Source organism: Aegilops tauschii, chromosome 7 (genome assembly GCF_002575655.3).
Source record: "Aegilops tauschii subsp. strangulata cultivar AL8/78 chromosome 7, Aet v6.0, whole genome shotgun sequence".
Taxonomy (NCBI): Eukaryota; Viridiplantae; Streptophyta; class Magnoliopsida; order Poales; family Poaceae; genus Aegilops; species Aegilops tauschii.
Genome location: NC_053041.3, coordinates 516,587,169 through 516,606,339, shown reverse-complemented (window position 1 = coordinate 516,606,339; position 19,171 = coordinate 516,587,169). Strand labels below are relative to the sequence as shown.

General features: G+C 46.1%; 1 protein-coding gene and 2 long non-coding RNA genes across 3 annotated transcripts; 1 reads left to right on the top strand and 2 right to left on the bottom strand.

Annotated features, from left to right (window-relative positions):
* The first annotated feature begins 696 nt into the window (after nucleotides 1–696).
* Nucleotides 697–2,027, top strand: LOC120968043 (uncharacterized). The gene is made up of 2 exons (XR_005762070.1): nucleotides 697–1,202; nucleotides 1,277–2,027. It is a non-coding gene; the product is annotated as an uncharacterized lncRNA (long non-coding RNA).
* Nucleotides 2,028–2,970: 943 nt separating this feature from the next.
* LOC109770562 (G-type lectin S-receptor-like serine/threonine-protein kinase LECRK4) lies at nucleotides 2,971–5,551 on the bottom strand. Its single transcript, XM_073504326.1, has one exon. It carries the CDS (start codon nucleotides 5,458–5,460, stop codon nucleotides 2,971–2,973), a length of 2,490 nt encoding a protein of 829 aa, XP_073360427.1. The 5' UTR covers nucleotides 5,461–5,551.
* Nucleotides 5,552–7,369: 1,818 nt separating this feature from the next.
* Nucleotides 7,370–18,817, bottom strand: LOC123495075 (uncharacterized). The gene is made up of 16 exons (XR_012189486.1): nucleotides 17,949–18,817; nucleotides 17,767–17,833; nucleotides 17,610–17,679; nucleotides 13,460–13,663; nucleotides 13,285–13,329; nucleotides 12,870–12,978; nucleotides 12,492–12,571; nucleotides 12,337–12,377; nucleotides 12,144–12,243; nucleotides 11,995–12,042; nucleotides 10,233–10,335; nucleotides 8,700–8,765; nucleotides 8,141–8,607; nucleotides 7,981–8,036; nucleotides 7,843–7,908; nucleotides 7,370–7,571 (listed from the first exon to the last, which is right to left on the bottom strand). It is a non-coding gene; the product is annotated as an uncharacterized lncRNA (long non-coding RNA).
* Between the last annotated feature and the right edge of the window lie 354 nt (nucleotides 18,818–19,171).

Sequence of the window (19,171 nt, the reverse complement as noted above, 5' to 3'; positions counted from 1 at the left end):
CCTCAAGGCCGTAGAAACTTGGATTGGGAATGAAAAACTCGGATTGGAACTGCACAATCCCGCAGCCATCCACCTACGAGCCAAAAAGGGGCATATTACGGCCCATCCCGCGAAACCCTAGATGAGAAATCCCCAAATCCAATGTCAACCCAAAATCCAAATCGACTTACCTCACTGTCTGCGGAGGAGCTTACAGACGACATTGCGGACGTACACATGGACGGGCCCCAGTCGTGCCTCCCTCCCAGAGCTCCAAATCACCGGTGCTCTGCCGCCTTCCTGTCTCCTATGGTCGTCGGGAGGTTGAAGAAGACGAGTGAGATAGATAACTGTTCGGCCAGGTCCCACTTGTAAGGAGGGGCATACTTGTCCAGAAAAAGTCCCGAAGTCAGTCAAACTCCTTTGACTGGACGGAAACGGTGCGGAGGGGTATTTCCATAACGCCATCTAACGGAAGAAGGGTATAGTTGAGCACCGTTTTATTTTAAGGGTAAAGATGAGCTTGGGACAAAGTTAGGGGGAAAATGGATTGGCCCCTGTTACAATGTGCAGATGTTGCATTACAGCCTGCATTTGCTTCATCAGCCGCATGTGAGCCAGGCCCGGCTGCTACGGCTGCCAAACACGCCCTGTATGTACAATAGCGGTGGGTTTTTGAAAAAAAAAATCCCGAATGGTAGTGGTTTTCTAATTTTGGGTCCACAATTGCGGCGGTACTTTGCAATTTACTCTGGCAAGTAGGCTCGTTGGCGCGCTTTCTGGTGCGAGCAAGAGGCGTAGCGATGTCAGACACACCATTGCCGGCGGGGAGCAAAAAGCGACGGCTCATTCTGTGGCGGCATCTCGCGCGCGGAGGCGACACCGGAGCACGGGAGGGTGCGGACCCTGACAAGGCCGCTGCCGCTTCCACCACTCTTCGCGCGAACGCTGCCCTCGTACCTTCGACGCTAGCCGACTGTTTGACATCAGGCCTTGGCCTTGGCAGCGAGGCCATGCAAACCACGCGGGATCCCACGGTGCGCCCCCTCCTTCCCCGGCCGCATTCATGGGATCATGCCGCCTGGGACAACATGTGGGGCTACATTTCCGCATGGCGAGCCACATCAGTTAAGAGCACGCCATGTGTTCGACGGAATGTCCGGCCGCCAGGAGGTGGCCACCGGTAGAGTTCTGCGCGTCGTCGATGACCACACACTTACCAGGTGACCCAGGACTCGAGGAGGTTTTTCATCAGCTGTTTGATTCCTATAGCGTGAATGAGATGTGTGTGCTGCAGAGAATCACTCATGTTGGTGCCCGAGTGGAGTTCCAGTCATGGTGAAGGACAGACCAAGGACGAAGTGCGCTGCATATCCAGTGCCTTTATGATGGCTGCTGCCGCCTTTACATCTAGTATCGATCATTGTCATTGCTCTGACACCTCAACAACAAATCCATGAGGCCAGTCATCTCAGAACTGGATGTCAAGGAAGAATTGGAGCTCGCCCCTGTCGGGGGTTCATCAATTTTCCCCAAGTTGGGCCTGGATTGTACTGGAAACATTTTGGTTGAAGTTTTTCTCCAGGACATGGTGTCGGACATGAGGTTGCTGACAATGTGCTCACTTATGGTTGTGGCTTGCCACTTTTCTTAGAGCTGGCTGGTATTCTGCTGATGTGGTGTCTGGTGAAGTCTTCTCAAGGGCGTGGTGTGGAATGACGAGTTTGCTGATCACATGTTAACTCATGTTGGCAGCTTGTTTGCTGATCCTGCTAATGAATTGGAGCAAACACTATTGCCTCTATTTTGACACTACCAGCTTGTTCAGGGCCATAGAATCACTTGGGACTGGGGAACAACAACATGGCTGCCAACGGCGACGAGACATTACATGCTTTGGCTCTGTGGTATGCTTGCCTAAACCACTTTAATGCACTTAGTTGAATCAAATAACAAGTCTTCGAACTAGTTCTGTCATTCATTTGGGATAATTTGTCTTCTGTTGTTCTAATGATGGAGGATGTTTTATGAAGCTTCGTTCTGTTCCAGCCTTCCAGGTTTTGCAATATATCAGTTTCTATAAAAAAAATGGCCCAACTAAACGATAACTTTTGAAGTGGATAAATCGTACCAAACTTTGAGGTATATCTTTTGGTAAATTTATACACTCGGCATAGTAAGATTCAGTTTGTATAAGCAAAAGAGCTTATCTGACTTCTTACAGGAAAAGGTAGGTAACATTTTGTTCAATTGAGACACATTAACTACTGGGTGTAGAGGTGCCAGCTTTTAGGCTACCTAAATCTTGCCGTTAGTGCCTTTGGATGTAAAACAATATCCTCACATTAAAATTTTGAAGTTCTGACAAGAGTACAGAAAGGATGACTAAGTCTTTCAACTGCATTCATTTGGGCCTTGTTTAAATTATGACCTTTTTTTTACAAGGACCGAAGTGATATTCAGTCAGTCCTTGATAGTTAAAATACTGCCTCCGCCCCAAATCAATTGTTTCTCAAATGGATGTATCCAGCACCGAAATACGTCTAGATACATCCATTTGACTGACAATTAATATGGGCCGGAGGGAGTGGTAAACTTGGAAGATAATGGGTAATCAGTTTATAGAGTATAGACAGTATCTATACTCATCGTAAATGCTAAAGCTGTTTTTGGAACAACATAAGTACAACTCCAGCCTCTACATCGTTAACTTTATATTTGGAAAGGGGAACTTTTATTGATCTACTGGACTCTGCACGGAGATACATAGTATAGTTGTACTTATCCCATTTGCTAGAAGATGCCTACACATATGCAATGTGATTGTTGTGATGTACTGCTGTTTCAAGGAATGGACACTTCACCAACTAAATACACAGTAGCGAACAATTAACGTAGCGTGTTGAGCAATGGAAAGAATAAAAGAAACTTATTTCAACTCTAGCATATCAGACTTAGCAACGGTGAGCGTGCTAGATACTACAAGATGAATCACTCCACCTGAAGAGGAGTAAGAGGAGTATCACTTGACAGCAAAGCACTCCAGTCAACTGAAGAGATTAAGGGTGGTGAATCTGTGGAGCTTGGAGGATCAGGTAGGACGCCAACCTCAACCACACCCTCCAACATCTGCACAACCTGGTGCATTGTTGGTCGCAGCAAAGGATTCGGCTCAATGCACCAGAACGCCACACGCGAGAACCTTTCCACTCTGACCAAGTCCTCCATGGCGTCGTCGTCACTATGCAACAACACCTCAATCCTTCCATGACAGACCAACTGACCGGCCCACCAGAATAGTGTGACCGAGTCATCACCATCCTGCCCGGTCACCGGATCCTGGCACTTCCGGCAGCATATCATCTCCAGTAGCACAACACCGAAGCTGTAAACATCAACTTTGGTATCGATGCGCCTATCATTTTGGAACCACTCAGGGGCAATATAGCCCCTTGTACCTCTGATATTGGTCACTGTGGTGTGCATCTGCTGGTTGTTGAGAAGCTCGGCGATCCCAAAGTCAGTTATCTTTGGATTGCTCTTGCCATCTAGAAGTATATTGTCGGGCTTGATGTCGCAATGAATGATCGGATAATCACAGCCTTCATGTAAATACTCTAGCCCTTTGGCAATCCCAATTGCTGCCTCTACACGCCACGTCCACAACGGCCGTTGAGGCTGGAAGAGGAAGCTTCGAAGGGAGCCGCCTGGCATGAACTCGAACACAAGCATCCTTTGCTCCCGCTCTTTGCAGTAACCGACCATGCGGACGAGGTTCCTATGGTGAATCCTGCCGATGGACTGCACCTCATTCGCGAACTCCCGCTCGCTGTACTCGTTGGAGTTGATGAGCTTCTTCACTGCTACATCAGAGGTGTGTGGCGACATTATCACCCCATGGTAGACCTCTCCAAAGCCTCCTTTGCCCAACAACTTGTGAAAGCCATTGGTGGCTTTGTAAAGCTCCTTTCCGGTGAAAACCCTCAGGAAATCATGGTTAGTGTTCCTCTTCCGAAGGCAACAATGTAGCATGAGACTACTTGCTGCAGCCAGCATCAATAGCACCGAGCAAATCAGCAGTAAATAAGGCAATGGTCTTCTCGGTGATGTCGGCATCGGGAGGCTGCTTGTCCGCACCTTGATCGATGACTTCATGTTGAGGCTTCCCTCCTGCCATCCTGCGCCCGCCAATAATGCCATTTTGTAACAAACTTTTCCATCGAACAGAGTGGCGGTGCAGAAGCAGTCTCGCAAGCATGAGTTGTCGCACTGCTCCTCTGTGGTGTACGAATACCCTCTGTATGATGACAGCAACCAAGTGGTGTTGGGCAACTTAACAAGACTGAACTCGGAGGGCTGGTTCTTCCCATCGCAGCTCTGTGGCACGAACGCCGGTGTGCAGCCTCTGTACTTGAGCCTAGGATCGATGAAGGAGTAACCACTTGGGCACTCACAATCGAGCTTGTTGTTAGGACCATAAACACAGTACGAGTTGGGGCCGCACATTCCTTCCCAGCCTGTAGTGCTGCTGCTGCAACCATTGCTTGGGAACAGCCCAAAGATCGTCCATGGCACATTGCGCCTTCCAGTGGCATTCTTCTGCAGGGTGTAGACACGAACAATGCCATCCGGATCAAGCGTCGCATGCTGGAAGTAACTAACGTTGGAGTTCGGCATGGGAGGTGCCAGATCGTGCATCGTGCCATCCTTGATCTGGTAGTGGAGGTGCCCCGGCGAATCGAAGAAAAGGGTGGTGTTGCCGTCCTGGGTTTGCCCGGGCTGGTCGGTGCCGGTGCGCCAGTATGAATTGTACGAGTCCATGTTGTCACCGGCGAGGTTCATGAGGTACAAGACGATATTGCCGTCAGCCTGCACGTACATGCTGAAGCGGCCACGGGAGAAGTCCGTGTCGGAGCGCTTAGACTGAAGTTTTGCTCCAGAGACCATTGTCTGCCCCGGGAGGAGCGTGTCGGTCGGGTGCCGAAAGGTCTCCCAGACGACGTTGCTCCCCCCGATGGCGACGAACTGGAGGTTGCCCGAGTCCTGTAGCCTGAGGACGTTCCCTGACTGGCCAGGGCTCGGGTTCGTCCAGATGTTGCCGCCGGTGGTGGAGTCTGTGAGCAAGAGCTCACCATGGGGGGTGATGCTGAATACGGCCTGCCCCGTGGCCATGATTGCCGAGTCTGAGGCCGGGTCTTTCGCGTACCACACCACCTTCTTCTGCCCGGGGTCGGCTGCCGGGTCAAGGTTGAGGTTGAACCAGACGGCAAGGAGGAAGTGACTGGGGTCATAGTCGAGTGCACGGAAGCCGAAGGCGAAGTCACCGGAGGGGCAGGTGATGTACTGAGGGGGCCGGAGAGACGATCCGGCCGTGAGGTTGTCGGCTACGACTACAAGCAGATGAGGCTGGTGCATCAATAGGACAATTAGCAACGGAGCAAGGTGCAGGCCAGAAGAGGGCGATGTGCCTAAGGGCGTCATTTGTTGTGCGGAGCTGTGGTCTGTGGAGGTAGTAGCCGAGCAAGGTTGTTCTTTATACTGCCTGCGATTGGCGCCAGCGGCCAGTCCCTAATCGAAGTATTCCTCCGGCCGGCCGTTTTGTCTCTTGCAGACGGTCGAGGTCAAGGCTCCCTAGCTATCTGGAATCAAAGGCACCGGCGGCGGTGAAGATATAATTATCTGCTTGGTTGGTTGTCATGCATGACTCCTGAGACGTTGCTGCCTTGCTGGACAGCAGCATCTGGAATTCTGGACTACGAACTATGTATGTAGTTTTGACTGTCGAATGGTTCCTTTGAGATTCAAGATCGGTCGTGGTTTGCTTGATCAAATGCTCCGCAGAGGGCGCCCGCCCCTTGCTTAGACAGCTGTTTTTTGTGGCTTGGTTAGTGTCATAGTGTGTACCCAATACTTTTCAGTGACAGTGAATTTTGCTTTGTTTTCCTTGGTCTAACAAAGTGCAGGCTATTTTCTCAGTTCATTTATTTGTAGGTATAGACATATATATAGTACTGCATAGTAGGTTTGTTCCTTGATTCAGCCAAAGCGGGATGTGACAACGGTTTTGCAAAAATGGTAGCACAATAAACAAAGGATAATAATGGTAAAACTAGACGGCAGATAAATGAGTCTGAATTTTAACCTCAATTTGCATCTTTCCTGTTTTTTGATTGGCTGCCTGCACATAATCCGTAATACTGCTTTGATTGGGTCGCTAAGTAAATCTGTCTAGTATCGGAAATTAAGGCTCAGATTTTTCTGGTATTAATGTTATGACGGGGCCAAAAAAAATGAAGACATTTCAGTATGTCCCCTGTTCCCTGCTTATCTCTGATGGGCCAGATTGAACAACTTCTGGATGAAGGAGTCATTCTTGATGCAATAAATAAATACTCCTAGATAGCAATGCTATGTCTATAGTATGCCACTATTTCCAAACCCCAACGTTTACATCAGCCTAAGTAGGCAGTTGCATGAAAAGGAGGGGATGATACCAGAAACTAGTCTTCAACAGCAAAAGTACAGCTGGTGTGAAGCGTAATACTCCTTTTCACAACGAAACTGTGGAATTCGTCGAGTCGAACGAAGCTGACCGCGGACTCCCTATACTGATAGGAAGGAAGGTTCAAGCCTTGAAGATAGTGATGGTCCAACCCAACCAGGACAGCGCACCTAGCTGGCAAGAACAAGAGGAATATGTAGGATCTGCTCCGAGAGAGGACTTTTAGAATCTGGGGCGTACATATAATTTTTAGAGCTCGGAGAAATACATGTTTGCAAGTTTTGAAAAAATTTATGCACAAAAACATGCAAGTAAAACATGGAAAGAAACTTACCCTAATAAATTTTGTTTCAAAATATAATTATTTTCAACCAAAATGAAAATCATAAAATGGAACAAGTTCTGTAACTTGTATTGTAGTCTTTTATATAACTAGATGACCCGTTGCGCCGGTGGCGCAAGGAGCGAGAGTAAGGCAAGTATGTAAAGAGTGAACATAAATATATTTAGGGGCAGATTGGTACACATGGATTATTCATGATATATAGCATTCGAAGAAGCTTACGATAGAATATTTACAATGCTATTAGGAAGGAAGGCAGGCAGGGAGAGATTCATCTGATAGGCTCTATGCTTGGTGGACCATTGGCGCTGCAATTGTTCATAGTGGTTGGGGTTGAATGTTTTCATAGTTCATAACAGAAATTCTTTGAACATTATTATCCAGTCTCCAGTAGCATTTGTTTGTTTGTTGGAGTTCATACCCATAAAAATTTGCAAGCACAGAAAAAGTCATATAGAGTGGTACTCATTCAGGAAAAGTTGTATATAGATAATATAACAGCAAGAAAAACATGCAAGCCAAATGCTCAAAGCCAGCATCCAATGCACTCATTTGAAAGCTTAAATAAAAGACTGCATGAATACTCCATTGTTGTACAGATCGAGTGTGAATAAATCCTCGTCTAATCCATCATTTGCTGAATAAACAGAATAAAGAGGGCATGGTAGTTATAGTGCACGGAGGTATCATCGATACTTGAGGCATAGACAGAGGGCAAAATTCCAGCGTGATCTCCGTCTATGTATCCTGGATGTTGGGGATGACAAAGTAGTTAGATGTTGAGATTCAAAGGCATATCCACAAGCTATATCGAAGTATGTAACACCAGATAAATAAAGTTACGTTGAGCACATTGTTTATACGTATCAAACAATACATAAGAAACTAATACTGAGCCAGCATGATATAAGTACAAATACAGAGTAAGTAAAGGACGACAATTGCGTGTAAGGCGAGTAAGGTCCGAGCCGTGAATATAAGATTACTACATATGAAATGATTTTTGAAACTGTCTTACATTTGACCTGTCCATTTAGTCTTTGACTGAGACTTTGTTTTCTTGCTGGGCCTGTGATCCGGTTCACTGGGAAAACAACAAACATGAGTAACGCATATAGTTGCACGATTCTGAAGAGCAAGAGGGAGGGCATGTTACTTGTCTGATGCTTCTTCGGTTGGTGGAAGCGAGCTGGTGGCGTCGTTCAAGCCATCCTAGATGTCAGTGGCCAGTTGTATGTAAGAGTGGCCAGTTGTATGTAAGACGACATTTGGTATTGTCAGAATGCAAACGGAAAGCAGAACAACAGCGTGATTACCTCTAATTCGTTTACACATTTGGGTGCTGGAGTGTTATCATCGTCACTTTCTGAATGAGGCCCTTTCTTTGTCGCGGTCAAAGAGGCGAGCTGTTTTTGAAAGGATTCTGCCCGCTCAAATAGCACTGATGACCAGAACTGCTCAGCTTTGAGCTCCCTTTGGCATTTCTTGAGGCTTGTCGAGTTGGAATTGTCTATTGTGATGATGCCCATGGTTACCAGATAGGCCAAAGCAGCAGAACATGTTGATTCGATAGCATCGTTGGCAAACCGAGTTGATTCTCCAAAGAACAGCTGTTGGGTTGGCAACATGCTTTGGCTGTGGGGCTGGAGATCAATTTTCACTATGCCATTACTGTGTCGTCATTATCATCAGTGAGCTCGAATGCATGAATTGTACCATGGATCCGCTTAATAGCTTCTTCAAGCATGTACCTTCTGCTAATGGTAACACAAATGGCAGAGAGCTGCATTCGTTGGAAATGTAAAAGAATCTATCAGGTCAATTGGGTATGTTAGTATCAGGAATTTTCAGACATATGGATGGCTTAGTTACAACCTGTGGAAGCCCCTTGACTATTAAATCATCATCATCCATCAAGACAACGGTGCTTGCAGGCCAGGGCTAAATAAAATTTGAGTGGCATGGAAATAAACCATAGGTTAAAATTATTCCGTGAGCACACATACTTACGTAACTAAAACTATAAAAACATGGCATAATGCCGAGATAAACTTGGAAGCATAAGAATGCAATCAGACATATGATTTAAACACAGCAGAGCGTAGCAAAACAAATAAACAAAGCATGAAGTTCCAGCAGTAGATCTGGCATAACCGAGAGTGACATGGTTCGATAGGACATAGTACATCATTAGGTTCACATGTACATACAGATCATTAAGGCTTAGCAGATAGATTCGGAAGAACCGACTGTGCCATGGTGCGATAGGATATATGTTACATATGGCTATAGATAACTATATTAGTAGGGAGCAACGACGGGCTCTAATGATGATAGCAGTGATCTGATGGTTCTTGCAGGGCTGTTAGAAGTGATCTTCAGGTAGGAAACGGAAATCATCAGAGCAGTATCCTTTGCTGTCGAAGATCTGTTCATCATCAAGTGAGGTCCTCATCTCTGGGTCGTACGGTGGATTTTCATCGCTCTGGGTTGGCAGGTCCTCATCGTCGTCTGTTGACTGCTCCTGGCCATAAGGATAGACACCACTCTCTTGAAGGTTGACCATGGCCTCATCAGTGTACTGCTGAAGGTATTCGCAGCTGGCCTCTACATTTAGAAGAACATTGTTGAGCTCCACGTCATCTGGAGTAGAAAGATGACCCGTTGCACCAATGGCGCAAAGGACAAGAGCGAACCAAGCACTCAAAGCATGCAAGTAAGAATATCTAGAGACCGATGATCAACAGAAGGCATCAATGTAGTGGTCTTCGAGAGAAGATCAACATCTTTTCTCCCTATTTTCACAACTGGTTCTATCCAAGAACTAAATACAGCCACTAAGGGTCATATTCTTAATAGCATAGAAAGGGAAGGACTAAAGATCCAAAGCAAATGCATATCTGTTTGCATTGAAAAAAGAGATATGTGACAGTAATCAATAATCTCATAATAACGACACTATGCAGTGTAGAAATCATAACCAAAGTTATTCATATTCGAAACAAATACCAAGCAGTACAACAAACATAATTGCCTAATAAGTTATCCTTCATCTCTAGTTTTACTCTTCTGGCCTAACACGACCCAATCAGAGAAGAAGAATGAACTTGCTGGAAGGCTATTGGAATGATTCAACGTTGAGATATTTAGGACTGATCACCGTTACATGTCCCTGCCCTGCCCTGCCCTACCCTCGCCATTGGACAACCTCCAGTACTACCATGCCATCCCTCGCCCCCGGTGCAACCCTTGCTACTGCATGCCTCTACCCTTGCAACAATATTAATCTTTGGGTGGAATATTATAAGCCTTGCTAATTGAACTCCATGAATCATACAAGCCTGCCTTGGAAGTAACATTTTAGAAGCAAACATGAGGAAAATGCCTCGGAACAGGAAAAAATATTACCTTCAGCAAAAAAAACAATGTTTCAGCATTCGTGTTGATTCTTGTACACCGAGATTCACAATTTCTGGGAATTCTTCGAATAAAACATCCATCCCCAGGATATCTAATACTTCCACATGAAAATGAAGAAGAAAAACATGGCAGAAATCATCCATCAGTTGAGCTTAAAACATGATAGAAGGTGACAAAAGTATGTCAGACTGACAATAACTAATAGATAACTATTGTTCAAACTATCAAATTGAAATTCCATATCTATCATACAACTAACAGAGCTTGTGGCCTATACACGAAGAAATGTCATGTTCAGAGAAGCCATATATACTAATTAAGAAAACTCAATTTTTAGCAAGACTCATTCATTCGACACGAGGAGGTTGGGGTAGGTTCATGTGATTTGGGCTCAGGGGCAGTAGGGATGCAGGGGCTCCTGTAGGATCAAAACAAAAGGAAGAGGTGGCGAATCATGATTCTCTCGCCTGGCACCATGTTGTTGGCATCAAAAACAGGGGAGGGTCACAAGGGATCTGTCCCTAGGGACACGGCTGCATAGAACATACAAAGCCAGAACACAAATAAAAATTTGAATGCTTCATCTAACAACATATCACTTTATTGGTCCAGAAATCAACATGGGTTCACAAGATCTTGAATGAAAGATACGGTAACATCAAGCCACATATAGGACTATGTATGGATTAACATCACTAACCACTGTATGTCTGAGTGAAAACCTAAAACCGAATAAGTGATGTAAATTTTCTTATAAAGCTATGAGGCTACAAATGAACACACGGCCACATCCATGCTGAACAAACACGCGCTCTGCGCCACTGTTATTACAACTCTTCCATACGGTGGCGCCTCCTGAATATGTCTCTACTCTAGTGTCTCACACACCAGCCATGACGCCTCAATAGATCACCAAAAAAGGTTTCTAGTTATTCTTATGCAGTTATAGCCAATTGTTCAGAGCATACAAAGCTTGTAAGATCTCAGTGGTAGTGCCACAAAATCATACTTGCACAATGCCACTGTGACAGTATAAGACGTGTTAAATTCAAATAGAAGGGATGTTCCCAATCAACCTCAGTTGAATTAGCATTATGAGCTTCTCAAGCTATTAATTGCAAAAAAAAAGCATATTTATCCCAGCAATTCAACAGAAAGTATTGCTCTTATCATTTCTCAACTAACACTATGCTAACCAGATAAGACATAAAAGAACAGTGATAAGGATTTCCCCACTGCCGCTAGTCTTAAAAATTACACCTCACGAACAGGGAAATTATTGTAGTGAGTGTTTATATGTTCATGTATACAAAAGTTATAAATGGTAAGGATTCTAACACCGTGGTCATGCAACTCACAAATAAAAGTTTCTCAGTGTTGTATGTTCATTACAGTTATACATATGAAAACCGTGTGCACGTACCACTGAAAGGCCCCTTCAGCGGTTAAGAACAACAAATTAGAAGGAATTTGTCATATATATAGGGTTAATAAAATAAAACAATAGTTATGTTTCCCTTAAAAGCAGTATATGTTTTAATAGTAGCAAAAAAATGTTAGCTAAACTAAATACAGAGCACACTTGTTATCTGCAACTGAGTTAGCTCAACAGCACAAAACATGTAAATACAAAAAAGTGAAGGAAGAATGCATAAATTTTATAAATTTTCCTTGAATCTACACTACCAATGAAGCCTCAAGAATTGACAAAATAGCTGAAGTATAGTGGATCTAGTGTAGCTTCATTTACCGTAGGGGCCCATTTCCGCACAAAAAAAGGAGGCTGGATTTCTATTTTCTGCAGCCACAACCAGTACCAACAAAAGGTGAGATGCATATTTCACAGAGTAGCACAGCAGCAGGCTACATGAGGGGGGAAACAACAGGACTAAAAGGTACCATGCCATTGGTCCAAATTATGCACATCATTTATCTGAAGCGTCATATTATCTCAATCTACATATCTCATTGGCCAATCCATGAATTTGTGCCTCTCCATCTGCATCCATATCCACCTCCACCAAGTAAGCATAAACCAAAGCATAGACTTTTACCGGAAAATTGAGGAAGGGGCGAGGAGGAGCTGGTATACCGGATGGGTTGGAGACGCAGTTGTGTGCCCAACACAGTTCTCTGGCAAGATTATTTGCAATGCAGGTGTTAAACTGCAGAAAGAATGCACCAATCTCCAAAATAGTGAAAGAACTCTCATTATGACGCAAAATGGTCAAACTATTTTTGTAACACCTAAATATTGCAGGGCAGAGTTATAAGAGGGGTCATGAGTTGCTTTGGAAGCACGGGAATGGCTAAATAACCTGCAAAATCTGTAATAGACGCAAAACAATATAACTCTCAGAAGAAATATTGCTCTTGTCCATGTGATAAATTTAAATGTAAAACATTTACAGTAAAGTCGATAGAAATGAGCAGGAATTTAAAATCTTTTATAAAAAATATAAAGAACAGAGCAAATCCCCAGTTCAGTTCTACTCAAAGACAAAGATGATGATACAGATTCTAAGCTAGCAGGCACATCTACATAAAGAACCAACATGACAAATGCAAGGAAACCGGAGATAAATCTTCGGCTAAGATTGAAGAAAGAAAATAGGATGAGCTCACCTTTGATCTGCATAGCACATCCAGGAATAACCAATTTCTTCCTTAATCATGTGAGTGCCCAGGACAAAACAATCTTCTAGTTCATTGGTGAGCAACCCTTCTGAAGCTCCTACTAAGAGAAAATTTAGAATTTTAACCCAGAGCACATAGTCGCAGTGATTAAGCAAACTGGAACACTCTCAAATGCTTAACAAGCTCTACTTTCAAGAACCATACACAAAATCAATGAATAGAAGGCTGAGTGAACTAAACAGAATTTGGTTAAAGCTGTCACACTACAATTAGAAAAGCATATCCGTAGCAGGTGAACCTCAAAATTTATATACAGCCAACCTGACCAACCTGACCGCACAAACACACCGGTTCATGGAATATGTACCAAGACCTAATCAAGCAAGCCAATAGGAAACCTAACCTTGTTGGTAAACAGCACACACATCCAACAAAATCAACAAAGAACCTGCACACGGAAAGGAACATGAAACAAAAAAATGTCTCAGCTCACACACATTTTATCGAACAGGATTCAGGAGACGAGCAGAAAAGATCTTAGCTCCGAGTGCAAATAACCAACTGATGTGATCACATACCCGAGCAGCAAGCCACCAACGAAACAAACAAGCCTGTAAATCCATCAGATTGCTGAAGAGGTAATGTTCATTCACAAATAACCTAATTTTGCTTTGGTAGGGCAGCAGGCAAGCTTCTGCTGTTGCTGGTTCCGACGACAAGCACAATGAGAGGCAGCTTACCAAATACAATTAACAGCAGCAAAACCTGAAAAATAACAGATGCTTGGATTAGGAAGGCACCATAGCTGCCAGTTGTTTGTACCAAGCATAATGAAACATCACCTTTCTAAAGTCAGGAAAAGGTAAACAAAAAATAGATTGGTAATGATATATGTGTGTAGTACAGCACAGTATCAAGCAACATAAAGTTACTGCCACAATTGCCATTCTTTTTCAGATATGATACTAACCTGGCAACTGAAAGCCAACGGCTGTGTGACAGCCTAGTTTTTGCCCTTTCTTATTTGCTTGAAATTTCATTTGAAAGTTTTTGAAACTTGGAGTTTCTGAATCTTTTCATTTGGACTTAAACACTTGGGCATCCTTGGCTTTCACCCAAGTGTTCACTTCTCTCCCAAACCATCACTTCACTTCTGATCCACCACAAAATAACCTTTGGAATATTTTTCTTAAATGAAAAATATTCATTTTCTCTCAAAAACCCTAAGCCAGATATGTTTGCTTCAAGGCAACCCTAATTTTTATGGCTCATAAAATTCTAAGATAATTCACAAATATTCTAGGGACCCTAGGGCACCTCCCTGAGCAAAAATATTTCATCACTTTTTGGAATATTTTTGCTACAGAATATCTTTTCTGTTCTGGACAGAAATGGTGGTTTCTACAGCAACTACCATTTTACTTGCTCCATTTGACCTGAACTTTCTTGTGCATCTTTACCTTAGTAACTTATAACCAGCCTCCAAAGCACAGCCCCAAACTCCCAGCCATTTGACCACAGTAACATCACCAAAGTTACTGACCAGAAACTTACATGGCTTGTAAAATCTTCTCTACTGCACCTGGATCCAAAACAAACCGTGGTAAACTTCAAAACTACCACGAACAACATGCCAGACATGATTTTTGGACGAAGGCTGGCCTGAGGAGAGAGTTCGCGCGGTGACCACGCATGTCCACGATGCCAGGCATGCGTGTCGACGCGCTCTGGGTGACGCTGAGCGCTCTGTTCAAGCGTGCTCGCTTCCCCCGCCTGCCCAACCATGCCAAACCCCGCCACCATCATCGTCTCGACGTCCTTAACTCCTCCCTGGCACTCGCCGACGCCGGAGCTCGCCGCAGGGAGCACGGGCAAGGTCCGGCCAGCCCAATAGTGCGGAGCGCACTGTGCTCGTCGCCATCCCCTTGATCCTGTGCTCGTCTCCGCTCGCCCATAGTGGCCGCGTGACCTCCGTCGCCTTCTCCCCCTCTCACTGACGCCGCTCGTCGCCGAGCGCCGTGGACAGGTGTCCACCGGCGGAGCCCGAAGCACCCTCGCCGCTCGCCTATAAATAGAGCCACCCCCGGCCTCCTCGAGCACCATCCAGCACTCACACACACCCCACGATCGAGTAGGAAGCCGTAGCCCGGCTGGGCAGGCCTCGGGCCGCCGTCCCTGAGCTCGAGCTCGCCGGCGATCCCCTCTGGTCGCCGCGGTAGCTCCAGCCCCTCCCAGGCCTGGGCGACCCCTCCAAGGCCTCCCCCTCTCTCAAGTGAGGCCATCTCGCCCACTTGGAGCCTCTGGAGTGACCTCTGCTCGCCATCTTCCTCAACTCCGGCGACCTCCATGTTCTGCCTCCGCTTGCGAGCTAGTTTCCGACGCCGTCCGACCACCCCTAGCCACGCTACGGGTACGGGCAGGTGCGCCATCATCCCCTCTCTCAATCCCTCCCTCTCGTTTGGGCCAAGGAGCCCTCGTCGCCGGCGAGAGCTCCGACGAAGCCGCGGCCCTCTCTGTTTCTCTCTCCCTTTTCCCCCACCCGACTAGCGGGGCCCGCTAGTCAGCCACTCAGTACACGCGCGAAGCGGTACGAGTGGTGGCGCCCCTGGGCTTTACGCCTTCGACGTCACCCCCCCCCCTAGCTGTTTCTTTTTATTCAAATTCATTTATATTCCAGAGAGCTTCAAACAATTTTAACTTTTTAACCATAAGTCCAAATGAGATGATTCTTTTTGCATTGTGTTCTTTGAAAGGAAATCTAACAGCTCACCAAAGATGAGATTTTTCGGAGTTGTTAGAATTTCTGGTGAATTTCAGAAGTGTTCTTGATATTCTCTTTTTGTGTTTAAAATTATATCCAGAAGGTGAGGTTTGTCTTGAGGATCACCAGGAGGCTTGTGAACCTCATCTGCACTAAGGCAAGCCACAGCAACATTTTTATGATGCCATTTCAATATTTGTGATTTTCTCACTTAAATGAAATGATTAACCCATGCATTTAAATAATTATTGAATTATTTGTATTCTGTTAAGTATTGGTCAGTTGTTATGCTTGATTTACAGAATAGTTGAAACTAGTTTAAGTGGGTAAAGCAAGTTAAAATTTATTTGAGGTGATGTTAGAAATAATTTTGTTATGCATGTTAGTAATTATTTAAAGCTTTGTGTTTGCATTCTTAAATTGATAAAAAATTGTTAGAAAATATTCTGTTAAATACTTGTTTAATCATATTACTTGTCTTACAGAATGTTTGAACCCAACTTAGTGATAAAGAAATTAAGAGTTGTTGATAATGATATCTTTTGGTCAAGCATATGAAAAATTTATCGGAGTTACTTTCTTGCGTAGGAAATTAATAAAACTTGTTGCAAAATATTCTGGTTAAGTTGTGAGTCATTTTGAGCAAGTAGAGTAATATGAGTTTTTGACGTTTATGCTTGGTGTGCATATGGATGACGTCGGTCATTTTTATCAATATGTGATGCATGTGTTGTTTTGCATTTCATGGCATGCTATGACACCGGTCATTTTTAGTTTAAAGTTAATCCCGAATATAACTCAACTTGAATATACCGTTGACTGGGTCATGGTGCCGCTGAATCGAGTTTCTTTCCAGTGCAACCACATTTGCCTTGTGGGAAGGCCTTGATTCGGTCCATTGACACGGCCTCTGGTCGGTGCCTCCATCTAGGGAAGATTATGTCGTGTTTGCCCTGGCCTGGTAAGCACACATAATCTTATGTGCTCGTTGATGAGATTATGGTACCGAGTCCCCGAGTGGGAGTGTTTTGACCATGACGGTGGTCGGGGTGTCTTTGGTAGACACGGGGCCACCCAGGACCAGCCCGTTGGGGATTTGGGTCGGAGTGGCCGGGAGAGTGTTGTGGCAATGGAGGGGTTTTGTCGGAATGCCGTTGGTCCACCCGAATGGGAATGCGAGGCCATGGGTTCCGTGGTGTGGGTACAGTGTGCTACCTCTGCAGAGTGTATAATCTATCGATAGCCGAGTCCACGGTCACGGACACCTCGTACTAGGTCCCACCATGAGTCAACATTTAATAAAAATTGCACACTAAGCTATGAACTTTGCATTGTCAATGGATGGCAGAAAGGCCATCGAGGTATTTGGGACCAAATGATGGTCGTGGTTGTGATCGCCGTAAGGATCACGAGTTGTTCTTGAGAAAGACCACTATGGTGGTGTGTTTGTGGTCCAGAGATGATCACAGTTGGTAAGCTGTCCTGAGGGACGTTCGGGCTTGATCACAGCATGTTGACATATAATGTTGCATTATTAATTATTGGTTAGATATCATGATATTGTTTGTCATTATGATTATGCTTGTTGTGAGCTTGCAAGTACATTCAATGTACTGACATGGCATGTCATGCCAGATTTCAGGAAAGTCTCGTTGGAAAGGAGCGTTGTTCGAGTCTAGATCGTGTCCACATCAGTGTCCCTGTGATATGAAGCTTCCGCTACGACGTTATTCCGCTGCCACGTAGTTGTTCGAGTCGAGGCCCCTTTATGTTCACTAAATAATGTACATATTGTTCCGCCGCACCGAGTGTGCCGCTTGGCCTCGACCACTGTTGTAATATGAACTCTGTTCCGCTAGCATCAATAAAGCGGTTGTTTTCTGTACCAATATGTTGTGTGTTGCCAGAAGACATGATCTCTGGCTGGCAATGCAGGGTAAACCGGTCGCTCTGAGCCGGGGTGCCACAGGCTGTCTAGTAATGTAGTTAAAAAATAACTTGAGGATACTAACTCTAAAGTTCATTGCCGGGTTTGACCTATAATAAATCAACAATATAAACATGATTATCCAGAATAAATTTAGTTATTCAGAAAAAAAAATGGAGCAAAAGAAAGTGACTAACCTGAACCCAACAGAACCATCGCAAGGCCTCCGGTTAGAGGAATGACCAGTCCAACACTTGCAGCAAGCTGCAAGAACACAACACTGTAATGGATCAAATCGAAGAGCAGCAAAGCGTAAATTGAAAAGGAAAAAAAGGAAAAGCATAAGGGATAGGCCAAACCACCCAGAATCCTTCTCGACCTTCTCTATTGTGGGGCGACGGCACCGTGGATGGCCTCCTCTGCAGCTAGCGCTCCCCGTGCGTCGAGGACAACGGCGACAACGCCACGCTCCACATGCCCAGTCCAGAGGCAGAGGGAGAAGCGACAGGTGCAGTAGTGGCGCGGGGTGGCCGAGCACGGAGAAGAAGGGGCACAAAGGTCACCGGGGGCAGCAGGAGCGGGGAGACACGAAGAGGCTGCTGCGGCGTAGGGAGAGCACGACGCGTCGACCCGCTGGTCCACGCAGCTCCACACGCGCGGCGAGCTCCCACTGCTTCCCGCTGCTCGCCGCCCTGTCACGCCGCCGCATCCTCGCCAGCCCTGCGCGCTCGTGGTCGCCGCTGCCTGCTGCTGCGCTGTTGCCGCTGTCGCCCGCAGATGCGCCAGCCGCCCGCGCCCGCGCCGCCTCGCCAACCCTGCGCGCTCGCTGCCGCCCGCCCCTGGCCTTGCCTCCGGCCGCCGTTGTTCGCCCGCCGCACCGGCCCCCACTCGTCGCGCCCAGCCGCCCCCGCTCGCCCGCTGCCGCCCCGCTAGCCGCATGCTGGCCGCGCCGCGGTCAGCCACGACCTGCGTGCGGGCGTGCCCAGCCCTTGCAGGAGGAGGAGGAGAGGCGGCGGAGGCAGGGGAGAGAGCAGCCGCCCCCTCTCGCCGCGCCCAGCCGTCCCCGCTTGCCCGCCGCCGCTAGGTGCATGCTGGCCGCGCCACGGTCATACGCACTGGGGCTTCGAGGGGAGGAGGAGAGTAGGAGGCGCAGCAGCGCGGCCGGCCGCGTGCGGGGCTAGGGTTTGGAGGGAGGAGAGAGCTGAGGTGGGAGGAGGGAGCCGAGGCGGCAGGAAGAGGAGAGTGGCGGCTAGGTCCTCCCCACAGGAGCGGTTGGCTTTTATACGTCCGTGTGCGAAATGACGAAAATGCCCTCGGCGGGGCACCAAATTAACATGCGGTGGCACGAGCGATTTAAAGGCGACGTGGTCACCTTGGTCCTTCCTAGCGGTTCTCCAGGGTTTATAGGGTTTATAGGTTAAATTTATCTGGATGCTACACTGAGATCTTTCTGTTACAAAATATAATTATTTGTAACCAAAATGAAAATCAGAAAATGAAACAAGTTGTGTAACTTGCATTGTAGTCTTTTATATAATCTATCTGGATGCTACACTGAAGTCTTTTTATTATTTCCTCAACTTTGGTGATGCTCTTTGTAAT